The sequence below is a fragment of the Setaria italica genome, chromosome IX (genome assembly GCF_000263155.2).
Source record: "Setaria italica strain Yugu1 chromosome IX, Setaria_italica_v2.0, whole genome shotgun sequence".
Classification (NCBI taxonomy): Eukaryota; Viridiplantae; Streptophyta; class Magnoliopsida; order Poales; family Poaceae; genus Setaria; species Setaria italica.
The window spans coordinates 27,561,862-27,576,479 of record NC_028458.1 but is presented as its reverse complement, the minus strand read 5'-3'; the positions used below and the strand labels follow the sequence as shown (position 1 = coordinate 27,576,479).

Below are 14,618 nucleotides of genomic sequence, written 5' to 3'. Positions count from 1 at the left end.
CTCCTTGTAGTCGGGCATGGCTGGAGCAGCCTCCTTTTCGAGCTTCTGGAGTTCGGCGGAGTGGGCAAGGTCGGTGGCGAGCTCGAAGTTCTTGTGGTCGCATGTGTAGGCGTGCGAGAAGTTACTACCCAGTGTGTTGGTGCTGTTTGGTCCCGGCATCTTCAGCTTGAGGTAAGTGTAGTTGGGGGCCACCATGAACTTGGCGTAACATGGGTGCCCTAGGATAGCATGGTAGCACCCGAGAAATTCCACCACCTCGAAGGTTAGGACCTCCATGTGGAAGTTAGCGCAGTCGCTGAATGTGATGGGTAGGTTGATCTGCCTGAGCGGATACACCTGCATTCCCAGGATCACGCCGTGGAAAGGTGCGATGACCGGTTAGAGCTTAGACCGGGGGATGCGCATGGCATCCAGGGTTCAACATAGAGGATGTTGAGGCCACTACCCCCATCCAGTAGTACCCAACTGAGGTGCTTTTTGTCGACGATGGGGTCGATGACGAGTTGGTACCAACTCGGTCGGGGCACGCAGGTGGGATGGTCCTTCTGGTCGAAAGTGATCAGATGATTCGACCAGCTTAGGTAAGTAGGGATAGCTGAATCAACGATGCATACCTCTCGGTGGCGCACCTTGCGCTGGCGCTTGGAGTGGTCAGCGTCGGGTTCCCCGAAGATCATGAGGCAAGTTTCAGGCTCAGAGAAGCTGTCTCCATCTTTGCTTGCCGCGTCCTCCTTGTCGGCCGCGTCTTCCTTGCTTGTCCGCTCCTTCAGCTTGCCGGCTTGCCGCAGGAAGCGCTTGAGGAGTTCGCAGTCCTTGTCGAGGTGCTTGACGGGGAAGGCATGGTTGGTGCAGGGGCTCTCCATGAGCTTCTTGAAGTGGTCGTTTCGGCCATGCTAGGGTTGCTTGCCCAATCGGCCGGCCGCCGCTACTATGATCGGGTGAGTCGGTCGGTGCTGCTCCTTCTTGTTCTTCTTGCCCTGCTTCATGGAGGGGCCCTCATCCCGGTCTTTGCGCTTGGCCTTGCCCTTGTCCCAACCGGTGTTGAAGACCACCCTGACCACCTCCTCACCTGAGGCGTGGTTCGTGGCGAGGTCGAGTAGCTCGCGGGTGGTGCAGGGCTTCTGGCAGCAGAGCTTGTGGATCAAGGACTCGCAGGTCGTCCCGGAGAGGAATGCGCTGAAGACATCCGCGTTGACAACATCCAGGAGGGAGTTGCATTGCCTCGAGAACTTGGGCTTCTATTTACAACTCTTGAGGTCCCATGAATTCCCAAGGTGGACATAAGTCCCTTGGAAGTTCCCTACGAAGACCTTCTTGAGTTCCGCCCAGTCACGGATGCTATTGGGCAGAGGAACTTGAGCCACGCTCGAACAAACTCCCCTATGTAGATGGGGAGGTACTGGATGATGAAGTTATGATCATCTACTCCACAGACTCAGCAGGCGAGCCAGAAGTCCTCGAGCCACACATCGGGGTTCATCTCCCCAGTGTACTTGGTGATGTTGGTGGGCGGTCGGAAGCACCGAGGGAACGACGCTTTCTCGATGCGGCAGCCGAAGGTCCGGGGCCTCGGTCCATCCGGGCTAGGTCTTCAATCTCCATTTCGGTCGTTGGGTCAGCTGCCACGCCTAGAGTGCACCTTCTCGTGCTCCTCGTCGGGCTGGTTGCGGCCCATGTCCTCCGCTCTCGCTGCCATGTGGTCGACGTCGGCATTATGTCGCGCCACACGTTGCGGGTGGATGACAATACGCGCGTCATGGTTCGGCCCTATGCGTTCATTCATGTGCTAGGGATGCGGAGCTGGTGCTGGGTCAAGCTGCGGTGCGGCCGCGGCGCTCTGACCTGCACAACAGGGCTGCTGAGGCGAATGGACGTAGCGGTTCGGCTGGTGCGGGCCCAATGCTCCAGTAAGGCAAGATGTTGCGTGTCGCTGACACGACGCGGAGCTCTCCGCCTGCTATGCCGCAATGGTTTCCACCAGTGTCCGGAGGTTCCGGTGGATTACCTGCTCCAGGGGATCAGCAGGTTCAGGGAGGCTACGCAAAAGCATTACCATCGCGGCAATGTTCTGGTCGGCCTGAGCGAATTACGGGAGGTCATCCTCCCCAGCCATGATGTTGCACCGAACCTGGTGGGCGCGGCTTCGTGTGTCGCTTCCCGCGTTGCAGGCGTGCGGCTGTGGGTGACGCGGTGGGCGTGCCGGTGCTAGCGGCTGCTGGTCCTGCTGCTACTGTGGCAGCTTATCACCATGCACTTGCACCTGCGTCAGGACCTCCGCACGGTGGTCCGGCGGGGTGTGTGTCTCAGCGGACTCCACTGCCTCCGGGAGCTGTCCCGGGGCATCTGCCATGGCGCACTCCCGGGACAGGGGATGGTCGAGCGACAACGCGTCGCCGATGCTGGAGCCATCGCTCTCGAGCTCCTCATCACAAAGGTCGTGGAAGAAGGCGAGGGCGTAGTCCACCATTCCCACAAACTCGAGCGCGAGAGGGAGCGGCGCTATCACCCTCCAAAGTCCCGAGCGTACGCGTTCGCGGGGGTGATGAGGCTGTAAGGGAACCAACCGTGTGGTGAGCGTGGTGGTGACAACGGAGCTCCTCCGGAGAGCTGGCGGAAGGTGTTAACAAGTGAATACATGATAGTATCCACGTCACTTACCGTGAGGTTCGTGCCCAGCACGGACTCGATACGAAGCGCGAGCGCCTTGACATCTAGGTCATCGAGCGGCTCGCAGACGATGATGCGAGACATTCCTCCTGGGGATGCCGGGGGAGCCACCTCGTCACAAAGGCAGAGGATGCCGAGTTGATCGGCGATGAAGTCCAGGCTCCCAAAACGGAAGGCCTGGAGCGGCGTGAAGACGGGAGGAACCCACGCTCCACCGAGTGCGGGGGTGGGAAAGTCCAGCAAACCGAAGCGAATCGTGTCGCTCGAGCTCGTCATGCCGAAGATGGCAGGAAGGTTAGCCATTCGATGACCTAAAACACGAATGCAACGATGTCTTCCCCACGGACGGCGCCAACTGTCGATGTGAAATCTGGCCGACAAGTAAATATTTGTAGTTTTGCTATTGCGTTAGATCGGATGTGGCCTAGCACGCAATGATACAGGATGTATATTGGTTCGGGCAACGTGCTCTACGTCTAGTTAGGGTCGGTCGGTCAACTTTATTCCTGAGCTCAGATGCTCAAAGTTCGTAGTGGGGGGTACAAACAAGAGGAGTATGAGAGGGGGTGCCTGAGTCCTGGCCTTGTTCTCCTATCAGTGGAAGAGAGTGGTAGGAGCTCTGGCGTGCACTAGAGTATGGGGGAGTGTGTGAAAAAACGTCTATCAAATGTTGTGAACATGTTGTAGAAACAGGGGTCCGTCCCCTTTTGTAGTTCAAGGGAACGACCTTACAGTCGGGAGAGACAGAGAGAGTGAGTGTACGGGTGCTATCTAGTCTTGCGGCCCACGTCATCGGGTACGGTATGGCCTCCGTCCTCGGTCCCTGTTCTCCTTGTTAGGCCACTACGCCGCAACGGGTAGGTTTACGGCGGCACTGTGTAGGCGTGCGCAGGGCGTGGCATGGTACGGTTCTGCATACGATCGGCTGACTCGGGCGCCGCCTCGTTATCCGTCCCACCTGCTCCCTAGACCCACACCAAGCGTGTGCCCCCTGTCGGTAGTCCCAGTCGGCCCTGATCGTGCCTGTCGGGGGAGCAGTACAGGAGGTACGGTATATCCCCGGTCGGGAGTACTCGATCGGGAGAACTCGGTCGGGGTCGAACTACGGTCCCACCCCTAGCTGGACCCCTTGCGTCGGGGCTCCGACCGGGCCTCTCAGTCAGAGGAGTCGGTCGGTGGGCGGGTCGTGTTTTTGGCCCGGCATTGCGCAGCTGGGCCGGCCCAGATGCGCAATATTGTCGAGCCCTTTGTGGGGCCAAGTGTTGCGGGAAGTCTGTCCCGTTGGGAACCTTGGGTCTATGGACCCGTCACTATGGGTGTGTTTGGTTACTTGTATCATTTGATTCATGTATAAAATGGTTCAAAATAATAATAGTTTTTTTATTTGATTGGGTAAATTGTACCAACTCATCCATGATGAAGCCATCCAACTTAATTTTTTTTTCTACTAGTAGGAGTGAAATATATGATACAAGAAAATTGGTTGAACCCCATCATTCAGGATCGTCCATACATGCATCATGTGGTGCATGCAATTAAACATACCCTAGATCAATGTGTTTCCCACCTTCTTAAAGATACGATAGGTCCTATTTATTTTAGCTTTCCTGTGAATCTATTTTGTAAGGAAATAGTTGTCAGGAAAATTCGCTGGCTGGACCACTTGCTGAAGAAGCAAAACGCTCGAGGGAGGAGGTTTTCTCGATTGCCATAAGATTTCCGCCGTTCTTTCGCGCTGTTGGGCCGTATTGGGCCACAAGCGCTACTGCTGTGTTTGTGTGGTAAAGGGCCACGAGTCCGCCCGGCCTTACGAGACGTCAATTAAAAGCGGAGACCACCCCCAGCGATATTCACCCCCAGCCGGCGGCCGACCCCCATCACACGACCGAAATCCTCCGACCCAAACCCTAAGGGTCCGTTTGTTTAGCAGGAATTGGGCTGAATTGGAATTATTTTCCTAGGCCGACCTGTTTGGCTCCGCATGGAATTGGAAATCGTCTTTCCAGCAATTTCCACGAGCTGATTTCCTTACCTGCGACACATTCCGGATCTAAAACGAAGAAATCGATTCCATCCCAACACGCCTCCCTTCCCCGACGCCGCGCCGCCTCCCTCTCCCGACTCCCATTCATCCCGACGCCGCGCCCCCTCCTCTGGTGCCCTCCCCCGGCGCCCACTCCTCCGCCGCCTCCTCCGACGCCCTCCCCCGGTGCCGCCTCCTCCAGCGCCCCCTCCTCCGCCGCGCTGCACCTCCTTCGTCTTCCCTTCCCCGACTGAAAGCTCGCCGCCGTTCAGATCCGCTCACTCGGCGCTGCCCCGGACAGTTCCCCACGTCACCGAAGTCGGAGAAGCCGCGGGACCTCCACCTCCAACACGCCCTTCGCGTCCCTTTCTCCTCATCGTCTCGTCCCTTCGCGTCTCCACTTCTCCCCGTCCCCCTCGCGGTTTTGCGCATCTCTCTCTATCTGCGCTCGCGGTGCTCGGCCATGATGGACTACCGCTTCGTGTACAAGGACGTGGAGGGGACGAGCACGCAGTGGGGCGACAGCCAGCGCCGCCTGGGGAATCTACCCCCGAAGCCGGAGCCCTTCAAGTCGCCGGCTTTCGCTCCCAAGGTCGAGGCCGACGAGCAGCCCAAGTCCAAGGAATGGCTTGACGCGCGTGAGCCCGAGGAGCTCGAGGAACTCGAGGATGACCTGGACGACGACCGCTTTCTCGAGCAGTACAGGTATCCCCTCTCCTTGGACTCGATCTGGTCTGCGTTCTGATTGATTGCTGATCCGTGATTGTGTCCTTTTCTTTTCTGTTTCCGTCTGTTCTTGGCTGAATCTTGAGATGCTCCAGTGCCTGCAGCGTTTGATTTGATCTGACTCGCATGGTCAAACGGTATAATTGGTGTGCTTCCGATAGTAATCTGATATCTTTCCATTGTTGATCTGGATCCGGTGCTGTACTACTGGGCTTGGATTGTTCGTTGCGTTTTGTGATTGGTTAGGTATAAGTGGGAATTTATTCTGGCGATTTGATTTAATTTTATGTTTGCAGGAAGATGAGGCTTGCAGAGCTCAGGGAGGCAGCAAAAGCCGCACGATTTGGCAGTTTAGTGCCAATTACCGGATCGGACTTCGTGCGTGAGGTGTCCCAGGCGCCATCAGATATATGGGTTATCCAAACAGAATATGGAATTTAATTCATGGAGAAAAATTCCATCCACACCCAAACAAAAAAAATTGAATTGAATCAAATTCTGAGTAATTTATTTCTGATGGAATCCAATGTCTAGAATATAATTCCTAGAATAGGTTTCAATTCCTGCGAAACAAACGGGCCCTAATCTGATTTTCGCCCTCTCGGTCCATCGATTCCCTCGCGGCGATTCATGGAGGCAATCTGGTGTGTTGTGCAGGAAGAACAGGGTGAGCCTGATCCAAAGTTGAAGATAATTGAGCGCCCCGTCGAAGATGGGGATGAGGAGAAGACATGCGGCGGCGGTGGCGGCGAGGAGGAGAAGAACGGCGGCCGAGGCGACACCGTGGATGAGGAGGACAGCGAAGACGACAGCGAAGAGGACAGCGAAGAGGACAGCGAAGAGGACAGCGAAGAGGACAGCGAAGAGGACAGCGAAGAGGACATGAGGGGTTGGGACGAGGAGGATGGCAACCCGTATCTGCCAGTCAAGTGGCCCTGGGAGTATCCGTTACATATTTGCCCTGAAGGTAATGAGAAACTAACTGCTGGTATTTTTGGAAACTACACGCGTAACATATTTTTTTAGACCAAAGAGAACGCCGCTCGGTAATCTGTAACATCTAAGACCTTTTCCAAAACTGAAGAAACAATAGTTATGAATGAAACTTGCAAAATCGTGATGTAAAATTATATTGGTTTTGCATCAACAAAATTCATGCAGTTCCTTAACGAAGATTTTCCTTAAACAAGAGTTTTATAATAACCAGTTGAATGGAACTGTTGTTTTTACAGGACAAAAGTATACACTGGAGGAAGCTAAAGAAATAGTTGAATCTACCTGGGAAAGGAATGGTGACCTGCTCTCAGAATGGTCTGACCTGTTTAACAACAACACGACTCCTTTGCCTGCGTTGCCTCTACGTGTTCTTCCAAGGGTAACCAAAAACTGTGTTTCTGGAGATGACTGCTACCATGTGCAGTATTGGATCGGAGATACTGATGAAAGTAGGTGAACTAATGATCAATGGCATGCTACTTTATCTTTTTCTTGTGTAGTCCAATTCTCATTTTTTATACTTGCAGCTGCACTAGATCATCCGTATTTCATACCCTGTGAGATGATGCAAGTGTTCTCCCTTGGATTATCAAGCCCTCTTGCTCGTCCTATTAATATTTATGGGCATTTTTCTGTTCGTGATGCCTGGGAACCACTCCGCAACTATCTTTTTAATCGCTCAAGAAATGATCCAGCCATGATTTCTCAGGTAAGTGATGCTTGTTCTTGTCCTGAATTGAAGCTCTGTCATGAGGACCACACGTCTACCGCATCCACGAGGCTTCTCCTCTACTGTTGTTTGGAGGTGTTGCAACTTTGATTTATGAATGTTGCGATGCGACATTTTGAGTGTTGGAGCACTCTTATTATGATCTGTTGAATAAATCAGAATTATTTTGATCGATGTTGCATGAAACATGCGATGTTTCGGTGGTATTTTTGTCTGAAATTGGTTGGATGCAATGAGCTAGTCTAGAATAATTTTGATGTTGCAAATATTCATCTGTGATGTTGCATATGTTGTGGTTTCATGTTGCGATGGGCAGTTAGAGCACCTGGTGAGAATCTGTCGGTGGCTGATGATTGGTGCCATCCGATGGGAACATCTCCCATCGGACGTCCGGGTACTAGCAAGTTCGTAGGGAAAATGATTCCTTGTTTTCATTCCCTTGGTTTGTGATGATGTTTAGTTCATCAAGTTGGAAAGGTAGCTTTGGAAAGTTATTTGATACGATAAAACTAATTGCTGACTACTCATTAAAAAACTTATTACTGTAGAGGAAAAAGATGTCAAATCACCCTCTTGTTGGTGTGAGGGGGTTAGGTTCAGGAAGTTTGTCTACCTATTGTAGTGTCTGAAGGCACTACTTGTTTTTCCTAATCTGCTGTGTAAAGCAGTAGGTAGAAGTCTACTGCATGTCTTATTTTTACAAAATACATTTTTAATTGGTGAACTCTGTTATCCTTATCACATGTTTCCTTCAAGTTTTCATTAGCTACCTTACCCTGTGTTTTCAACTATTTTAAGCGGGATGATTATGTGGCACTTAGGTGCTCCTAGGTGCTACCTCCAATCTTGCTTGCCTCCTTTCTGACCAGTCTGCTTAGAGCTTAGTGCTTTTTATTATGCTTCAACTTGTTTGGACTTGATCTTGGACGTGCTAGTCCCAATTCTTGCCATGCCAATGCATATATAACTATATAAGTACTGGTGCCAGGTCGTATGTAAAGTGTAGTCGGTGTCAACTCTTATTTTTTATACTCGCAAATATGAGAGTTATGAATTTATATTTTGGGTTGTCTGAAAAGAAAGGGGAAGGGTATGCTTCTGCACAGAACTGTATTTTATTACTTTGTGAAGTTGGCTTCTAGGGTATGGTACCATTACATATTGGAATAGGATTTGGTTATTTGGTGACATTAAATATGTTTCAAATTATAGAATCATTTGTATTGTTCCTGATTGCCCAAATCCTGTAATTTTGGTAGCTTGTTGAACCAAACACAATCCTGTAGCAGAGCAGCTAACCGTGTTCTATTGTCACTTAAATGAAAATAATGCATTGGATGAGGTTGAATATCATGGGTGTGAGAAATAATAGATTTATGGAAAAGCTCCTACCCAATTTTGAGGTTACATCTAGATCCTGTTTTTCACCTTACTGGTTGCACGTGTGATATGGATCTTTAATTTACTTCAAACCACCATTCATTTTTTGTAGCACACAGTTCTCTCTTTTCAGGAATGTGTGACCTTTAAAAAACTATGCCGTAAAACTTCTATTCTTTTATCATGGTAGATAAATGCCATTTGGATTGATGGGTGTACTATAAAATTTAAAAGCCGCTGTTAGCTTACTCATTGGAAAACAGATCCTTTACTATTGACTAATTCACTTGTAACTATGGTCATAGTTGGAGAAATGTCATGTTCTTTCCAACATGAGTAAACCATTAATTGTGATATTTCTTTACAAAAAAATGATGTCGGATTCATTCTATTAACCTACCAGTTGAACTCGCTTTTATGCGTTGTACAGCATTATACCGAACTGTTCTGCTGGTCTTATTTTTAATAGCGCTTATACTTTTTATATTATAAGAAGTTCTAACATTGTATACCTACAGGGTTGCTCTTTCCTGCCACTTTGTAGCCCATGTCGTGGAATATATGTGTGTCCATATTTTTTAATGGATGTTAATCTTTGGATAAAAGAGGAAGAAGGATCTCCTGACACACCGTTGTTTAGTGGGTATGTTGAAATCGACACTTCTTTTGCTGGATTTGGATCCGTCCTGATAGGACGGTTTCAGGGCGAAGTTTATGGCGTGAACATGATATTTGCTTTGCTAGGTAACAGCATTGAGACTGTTATAGAGGTAAATGCAGAAGCAGAACAACCATCAGACGTGAGAATTAGTGCCTCAACTAGTGGGTTTGATGAGGAGATTTCACTATATGATGGCAAATTTTGTGGAAGTGGGTCAATGTTCAAGCATATAGTGGCTGTGAAGAAGCAAGAGGAATTGCACGTTGTTTTGAAAATGAATGAGTCTACATACAAATGGACTTTTAAGGCTGGAATTGGAGTTGTTATAGCACCTGAACACCCAGTTTCCGGTTTTACTCAGTACTTTGTCATGAATGTGTCTTTTAGAACAAAGGGCAAAGCAGCATCAGCTTGGCAGTGGAGTTGCATATGCAATGACGTTCGTGTATCGAGAATGTGTCTGTAGAGTAGCAGGTGCGAACAAGTGCCATCTGAAGCTCAGTGTCAACTACTGAACCATGTAAGGTGTAGAGGACCCAACTTTGTGTGTTGCTAGTCGATTTCTGTACTTGCCAATGGACGATGCACTCTTGTTTTATATTTTCTCCAAATGAACTCTATTTTCTTATTGCCTACTCATTAGAAAGAGTGTTGAAATTGTAATCCAAATGTACTGCTCCCGTTTATTTCGTATCTGTTCCGCGGTTTGTGCGTGGTTGGTACAGCCCGGTGATCTTCTCACTTAATCTCATTGCCTGATAGTTAATTGAGCAAATTCCCTCGATGTCATGAAAATGAAAATTTTTCGGATTGCATCAGTGCCATAGAAACTCTAATTTATCCCTTTATGCCATTTCCGTTATGAATCTGCTAGATTTTAACGGAACATAAATTTGCTAGATTTTAACGGAACATGGATGGAACCCTTTATGCCATTTCCGTTACGAATTTGCTAGATTTTAACGGAACATGAATCTGCTAGATTTTAACGTGGATGGAAGGGGAATCGGCGTCACATAAAATGGTATCTGTGCCCCTATTACACTAACTAAAGGGGCCCACTGCAGAACCTTATCCTCTCCCTCCACCCACCGGCTCTCTCCTCTCCCAACCTCTTGTTCTCTCAAGTCCCCCACGCCGTGCCCCCAGAGGCGCGCCGCCGCCCTCCTCCGCGACATAAGCCATACGTCCTTCTGCAACCCCTTGGATCAGGAGATGCATTTTTCTTCTCGTCATCAGGAAACATGGCTGATTCTGTTCTTTCCCATCGGAACTGGAAGCAAATTTCAGTGCTTTCTTCAAAAAATATTGCCTGCATTTATATGTGGATGATACAAAATATACATATTAATTTAAATAGAAGCAAAAATATTGCTCAAACAATTAGAATTTCCTTATAAGTATGGTGCCAGTCACCATTAAAATTGGCATCAAAATTTGCTTATAATTATAAGGCTAGGAGTAGAATAGATTGTCTGAAAAAGTGAAAATCACATACCGGCTCATGTTCTTTCATAATTTTTATTTGTTTGAACTTTGGTTACGGTGTTAGAAGCTTATGAACTCTTTTCTCCAGCTCCAAGAGAAAATGTTAGAGCTATTTTTTTTTTGCAGGGGTACCCTGTAGTAAGATGTAGTCATCAATTTCTACAACTCGAAATAAACTTGAACATTACATATAATTTGTGGCATCAAATGAGCGGCCCATAAACTTCAAATTCCAAGGAAACATTGTTTCTTAGGTGGTGGGACATCACTGGCATAAGGGAGAGCAGTAATTGCTGCAACATATCCTTTTAAGAAGGCATTCCAGAATCCCACTGACTATGGGTTTTGCATATAAAGGTAAAACCATACACGGAAATATAATCACACAGGTGTTTCATATATAACCTGAATGGTATTATCCTATTAGCAAATGATAAAATTTAAATGTTACTAAGAAGGCTTCAATTTATAGGCATAGTTGGCTATGTTGTGTTAGATTCTTGAAGGTATTATCCCCCACTTCAATGTTGGCTATGTTGTGTTAGATTCTTGAAAAATGTGATTATACCAAACTATGCTAATTAATCTGAATACTGTCATCCTATTAGCAATAGTGCAGATTCAAAACATTATCAAGAACGTTATAATGTAGAGAAATAAGTCAAGAACAACTAATTCTATTAGGTATAGATAGCCAAGAATAGATCAAGCAGTCTCAAACTATGAGTGGCAGACGATTCAAATCGAGTTTTTAAACCTTGCAAGGTGAGCCTAACCCCACGACATTGCGTGCCATGATGGGTCCACCACACATGTCAGCCGTCCCCATCAATCCTCAGGCACATGTCAGGCCCACATCCCTTGGATACAATACCCCACGGTTCCGGACGTCGCCGTACCGTGGCTATATTTGTACCCACATGATGCACCATGAAAAACTCCGTTCCAGAGATAGTGGGGCGGTCTACTCACGTCCCAGTTCAATCAAGTACTAGGCTTCCCAATCCCATACTAGTGAGATTAGTACGTTCAAACACTTGACCATAGATCTAAACATATTTTGACCTTAGTATCTTTTCCTAGATAGACGGGGCAATTCCACCGAGTCAGAATCAAAGCCCGACCCCATCCGTCATCCTTATGGTTGCAGTACAAATAAGCAAGCAACTCCTATAACTCGCGAGTGACAGGAAATCACTCGACTTTTACTGAGTCCCTATTTAGCATTGCAACTACTAGACCTATCATACTAGTGTCCACCCATAGGTACCTAAGATCATGCAACTAAGTTTGCAATCAACTCCTATGAACTTAAATGCACAAACATAATCAACATCAGTAGTGCATAAATTTAGAAATTTGGGTTATGCTTTGGGGCTTGCCTTCCTGTTCTTAGTTAGTAGGGAGCTTGTTTGAAGCTTGACTGGGCTCTTGCTCAGCCTCGACTTGATGCAGTTCAGCAGGTACCTCCTCGGTCGTCGGGAGCAGTTCGTACGTTCCGTCGGCGAGATTCGCTTCTACACGAGATGCAATGCAATGATTCAAGTTTCATGATTTCATATGCAAGATGAATGTAGATATTTTTGCAGAAGTGTAAAGCTTACAACGAACACGTATCCCTAGTCAAGATTCAAACTTGAGTTCTTCGTGAGATAAAGTGATTTCATGTTTTAAACCCTGGGTTTGATTTAATGGTGATTGTGTACACATATATTATTATTTCATTCACTTGAACTCTAAAAGAAAGGTGGGTTCATCTTAGGTGAAGTAAGGTGCATTCATGATTTAAATCCTTGGGCTAGATTGATGGTGATTGTGTACATATATAAAGTTTATTTCTCTTAATCTTCTAAAAAGAAAAGGAGGGGTCACTCTAGGGTAGATCAAGTTCATTTTGGAAAGTTATCCTGTTTCTGAATATCCGGTCGGGAGAACTCAGTCGGGAGAACTCAGTCGGGGTCGGATTGTGGTCCCACTTCTAGCTGGACCCTTTGGGTCGGGGCTTCGACCGGGCCTCTCAGTCGGAGAGCCGATTGGTGGCCGGGTCATGTTTTTGGCTTGGCATTGCGCAGCTAGGCTAGCCCAGATGCGCGCTACTGTCGAGACCTTTTTGGGGCCAAGTGTTGCGACGAGTTAGTCCTGTTGGGAACCCCGGGTCTATGGACCTGTCAGGAGCCTCCGAGCCCCTTTGGGACTTTGTTGAAGTCGTGAAGGGGCTTTCAGTTGGAATGTTCCATTGGGGGGAACACACATGGGGGTGTTATTCATTTTTGTCTTGTTTGTGGAGCAGATGGGCCGCATCGCAGGGTCTGGCCGTGTATCCGAGATGATAAGGATGATCCCACGTAGGAATCGTATAGATACCTCGTGGCCTGGTACCTTCACCTTAGTCTTTTGTGCCTTTTGTAGCGCGGTAGTCGAACCGTCACCTCAATGCTAGGCGCCATTAGTGTGTGGCTGCTGAACCGCTGCCTCGATGCCAGGCGGTTTTATCGCGCACCCACGGACGCGTATCGTAACTATTCCCGGATCATGGCGGTCCGCCTGGATATAAATAGAGGGGCTTCTGCATCTGGAGTCCCCATGGCATGGTTTGTAGACACGGCTAGGGTCATAGATCTGGTAGGTTTGAGGCTCTTGCTCTTCGCCAAGGGTGGCTTTGGCCGCTCCTCATGATGCCAGAAGATCTCTCGTAAATGGTATTCAACCTCCTTATCGCAGTCCCCTGCGGCATGTTTGGGAGCCGTGATGTGAGAAGAACTCTCGTAACATGGCTCCGACGTGCAATTAGAGGCTGGATGATAGGACGAGGGTGCTGCCTCGAGAGGAAGGGGAGACTTGGCCTCCTTATCCTCCATGTCGCGCTCGTACCTTGGGCCACTGATCGTCGGAGGTCATTTGGCCTCCATCTCATCCTTCCAGCCTGCTGCACTCAGTGGTGCGGTAGTGAAGGTGCATGCCGAGGAGGCACGAGATGTAGGCATCGATGGCGGCTTGCTGGGAGCCAGTGAGAGCCAGTTTACCCAGGTGTTTGGGATGCGGTTCTCGTACTCCCTCCACGCCTCTCCTTCTTTATATAGATTGTCTCAGAGGGAACAGAGAACATTGGGGGTAGCACTCCTGTGCTCCCTGAGTTCGTTTATCTTCTTCAGCCTCTGGTGCCTCGTGCTCGGAGGAGGAAGGATTGGCGAGGATGGGATAGTGAGCAAGGTTTTGAGTGCAGCTTCCTATTTATTGCGCTCTTCTTGTTTGTTTCGTTCCCGACTTGTAGGGTAGCCCCTAGGTTGAATTCACACGCTTTGCGTGATATTGTAAAGCCTTAGGGCTCCCGTGTTCACACGCTTTGAGTGATATTGTAAAGCCTTTGGCTTGTGTTTTCATCTCAATGAAAAGCTTATCTTTGGCATGTGAGTTCTATGCCCATCGCACCATTGAGGCGGATTGTCGTTGAGATTTCCAGTGTTGTTTCCCTTTGTTTGCCGTGTTGCATATGGTAGCCGAGTAGGTTCGGGCACTCTAGCCCCCGAGTAAATACTGGCACCCAGCTCTCGATGAGATGACTAGAAAAGGCAGTAGGGACACGCCGAGTTGTAGAGGGTGGCCAGCTTCCGAGGGAAGGACTTGCTCATAGTCTGTATTCCACCGGGTTCGTGCGAGCGGACCTTGTGGGTCTAGCCCCCGAGCCTGCGGCTGACTAAGGAGTCGGTCGGAGGCTGAACACTTGGGTGTTTTTTTGACCAGAGGTGGGTCGAGTGGATGCTGACACTTTCCTCCAAGGGAGGGGATCCACTGTTGGTCTAGCTTCCGCCGGGTGCGCACGAGCGCACCCGGTGGGTGTAGCCCCAAGCTTGCGGCTGACCGGAGAGTTGGTCAGAGGCTGAACACTTAGGTATTCATTTCTAGGGCCGTGAACCTCAGTGTTCCCATCCCTCAGGAGGATGTGGTTC

The 14,618-nt window shown here is 48.8% G+C and overlaps 1 protein-coding gene across 4 annotated transcripts; it reads left to right on the top strand.

Moving 5' to 3' along the window:
* The first annotated feature begins 4,727 nt into the window (after positions 1 to 4,727).
* Positions 4,728 to 9,929, top strand: LOC101770144 (nucleolin). 4 transcript variants are annotated; one of them, XM_022829870.1, is made up of 7 exons: positions 4,731 to 5,395; positions 5,713 to 5,803; positions 6,074 to 6,383; positions 6,649 to 6,861; positions 6,940 to 7,121; positions 9,041 to 9,165; positions 9,267 to 9,929. In XM_022829870.1, exons 1-7 carry the CDS (start codon positions 5,154 to 5,156, stop codon positions 9,268 to 9,270), a joined length of 1,167 nt encoding a protein of 388 aa, XP_022685605.1. In that variant the 5' UTR covers positions 4,731 to 5,153; the 3' UTR covers positions 9,271 to 9,929. The 4 variants fall into 4 exon arrangements, with proteins under 4 accessions (XP_014661348.1, XP_004983310.1, XP_022685605.1 ...); XM_022829869.1 differs by adding an exon at positions 5,512 to 5,553 and having other exon boundaries at positions 5,254 to 5,395; positions 9,041 to 9,929; XM_014805862.2 differs by having other exon boundaries at positions 4,728 to 5,395; positions 5,713 to 5,794; positions 9,041 to 9,929.
* Positions 9,930 to 14,618: the final 4,689 nt, after the last annotated feature.

Bases quoted from the DNA above. Each gene is read 5' to 3' on its own strand.
- LOC101770144 (XM_004983253.4), top strand. From the start codon at position 5,154: ATGATGGACTACCGCTTCGTGTACAAGGACGTGGAGGGGACGAGCACG. The intron at 5,396-5,712 runs GTATCCCCTCTC...TTATGTTTGCAG, and splicing joins CGCTTTCTCGAGCAGTACAG to GAAGATGAGGCTTGCAGAGC. The intron at 6,862-6,939 runs GTAGGTGAACTA...TTATACTTGCAG, and splicing joins GATCGGAGATACTGATGAAA to CTGCACTAGATCATCCGTAT.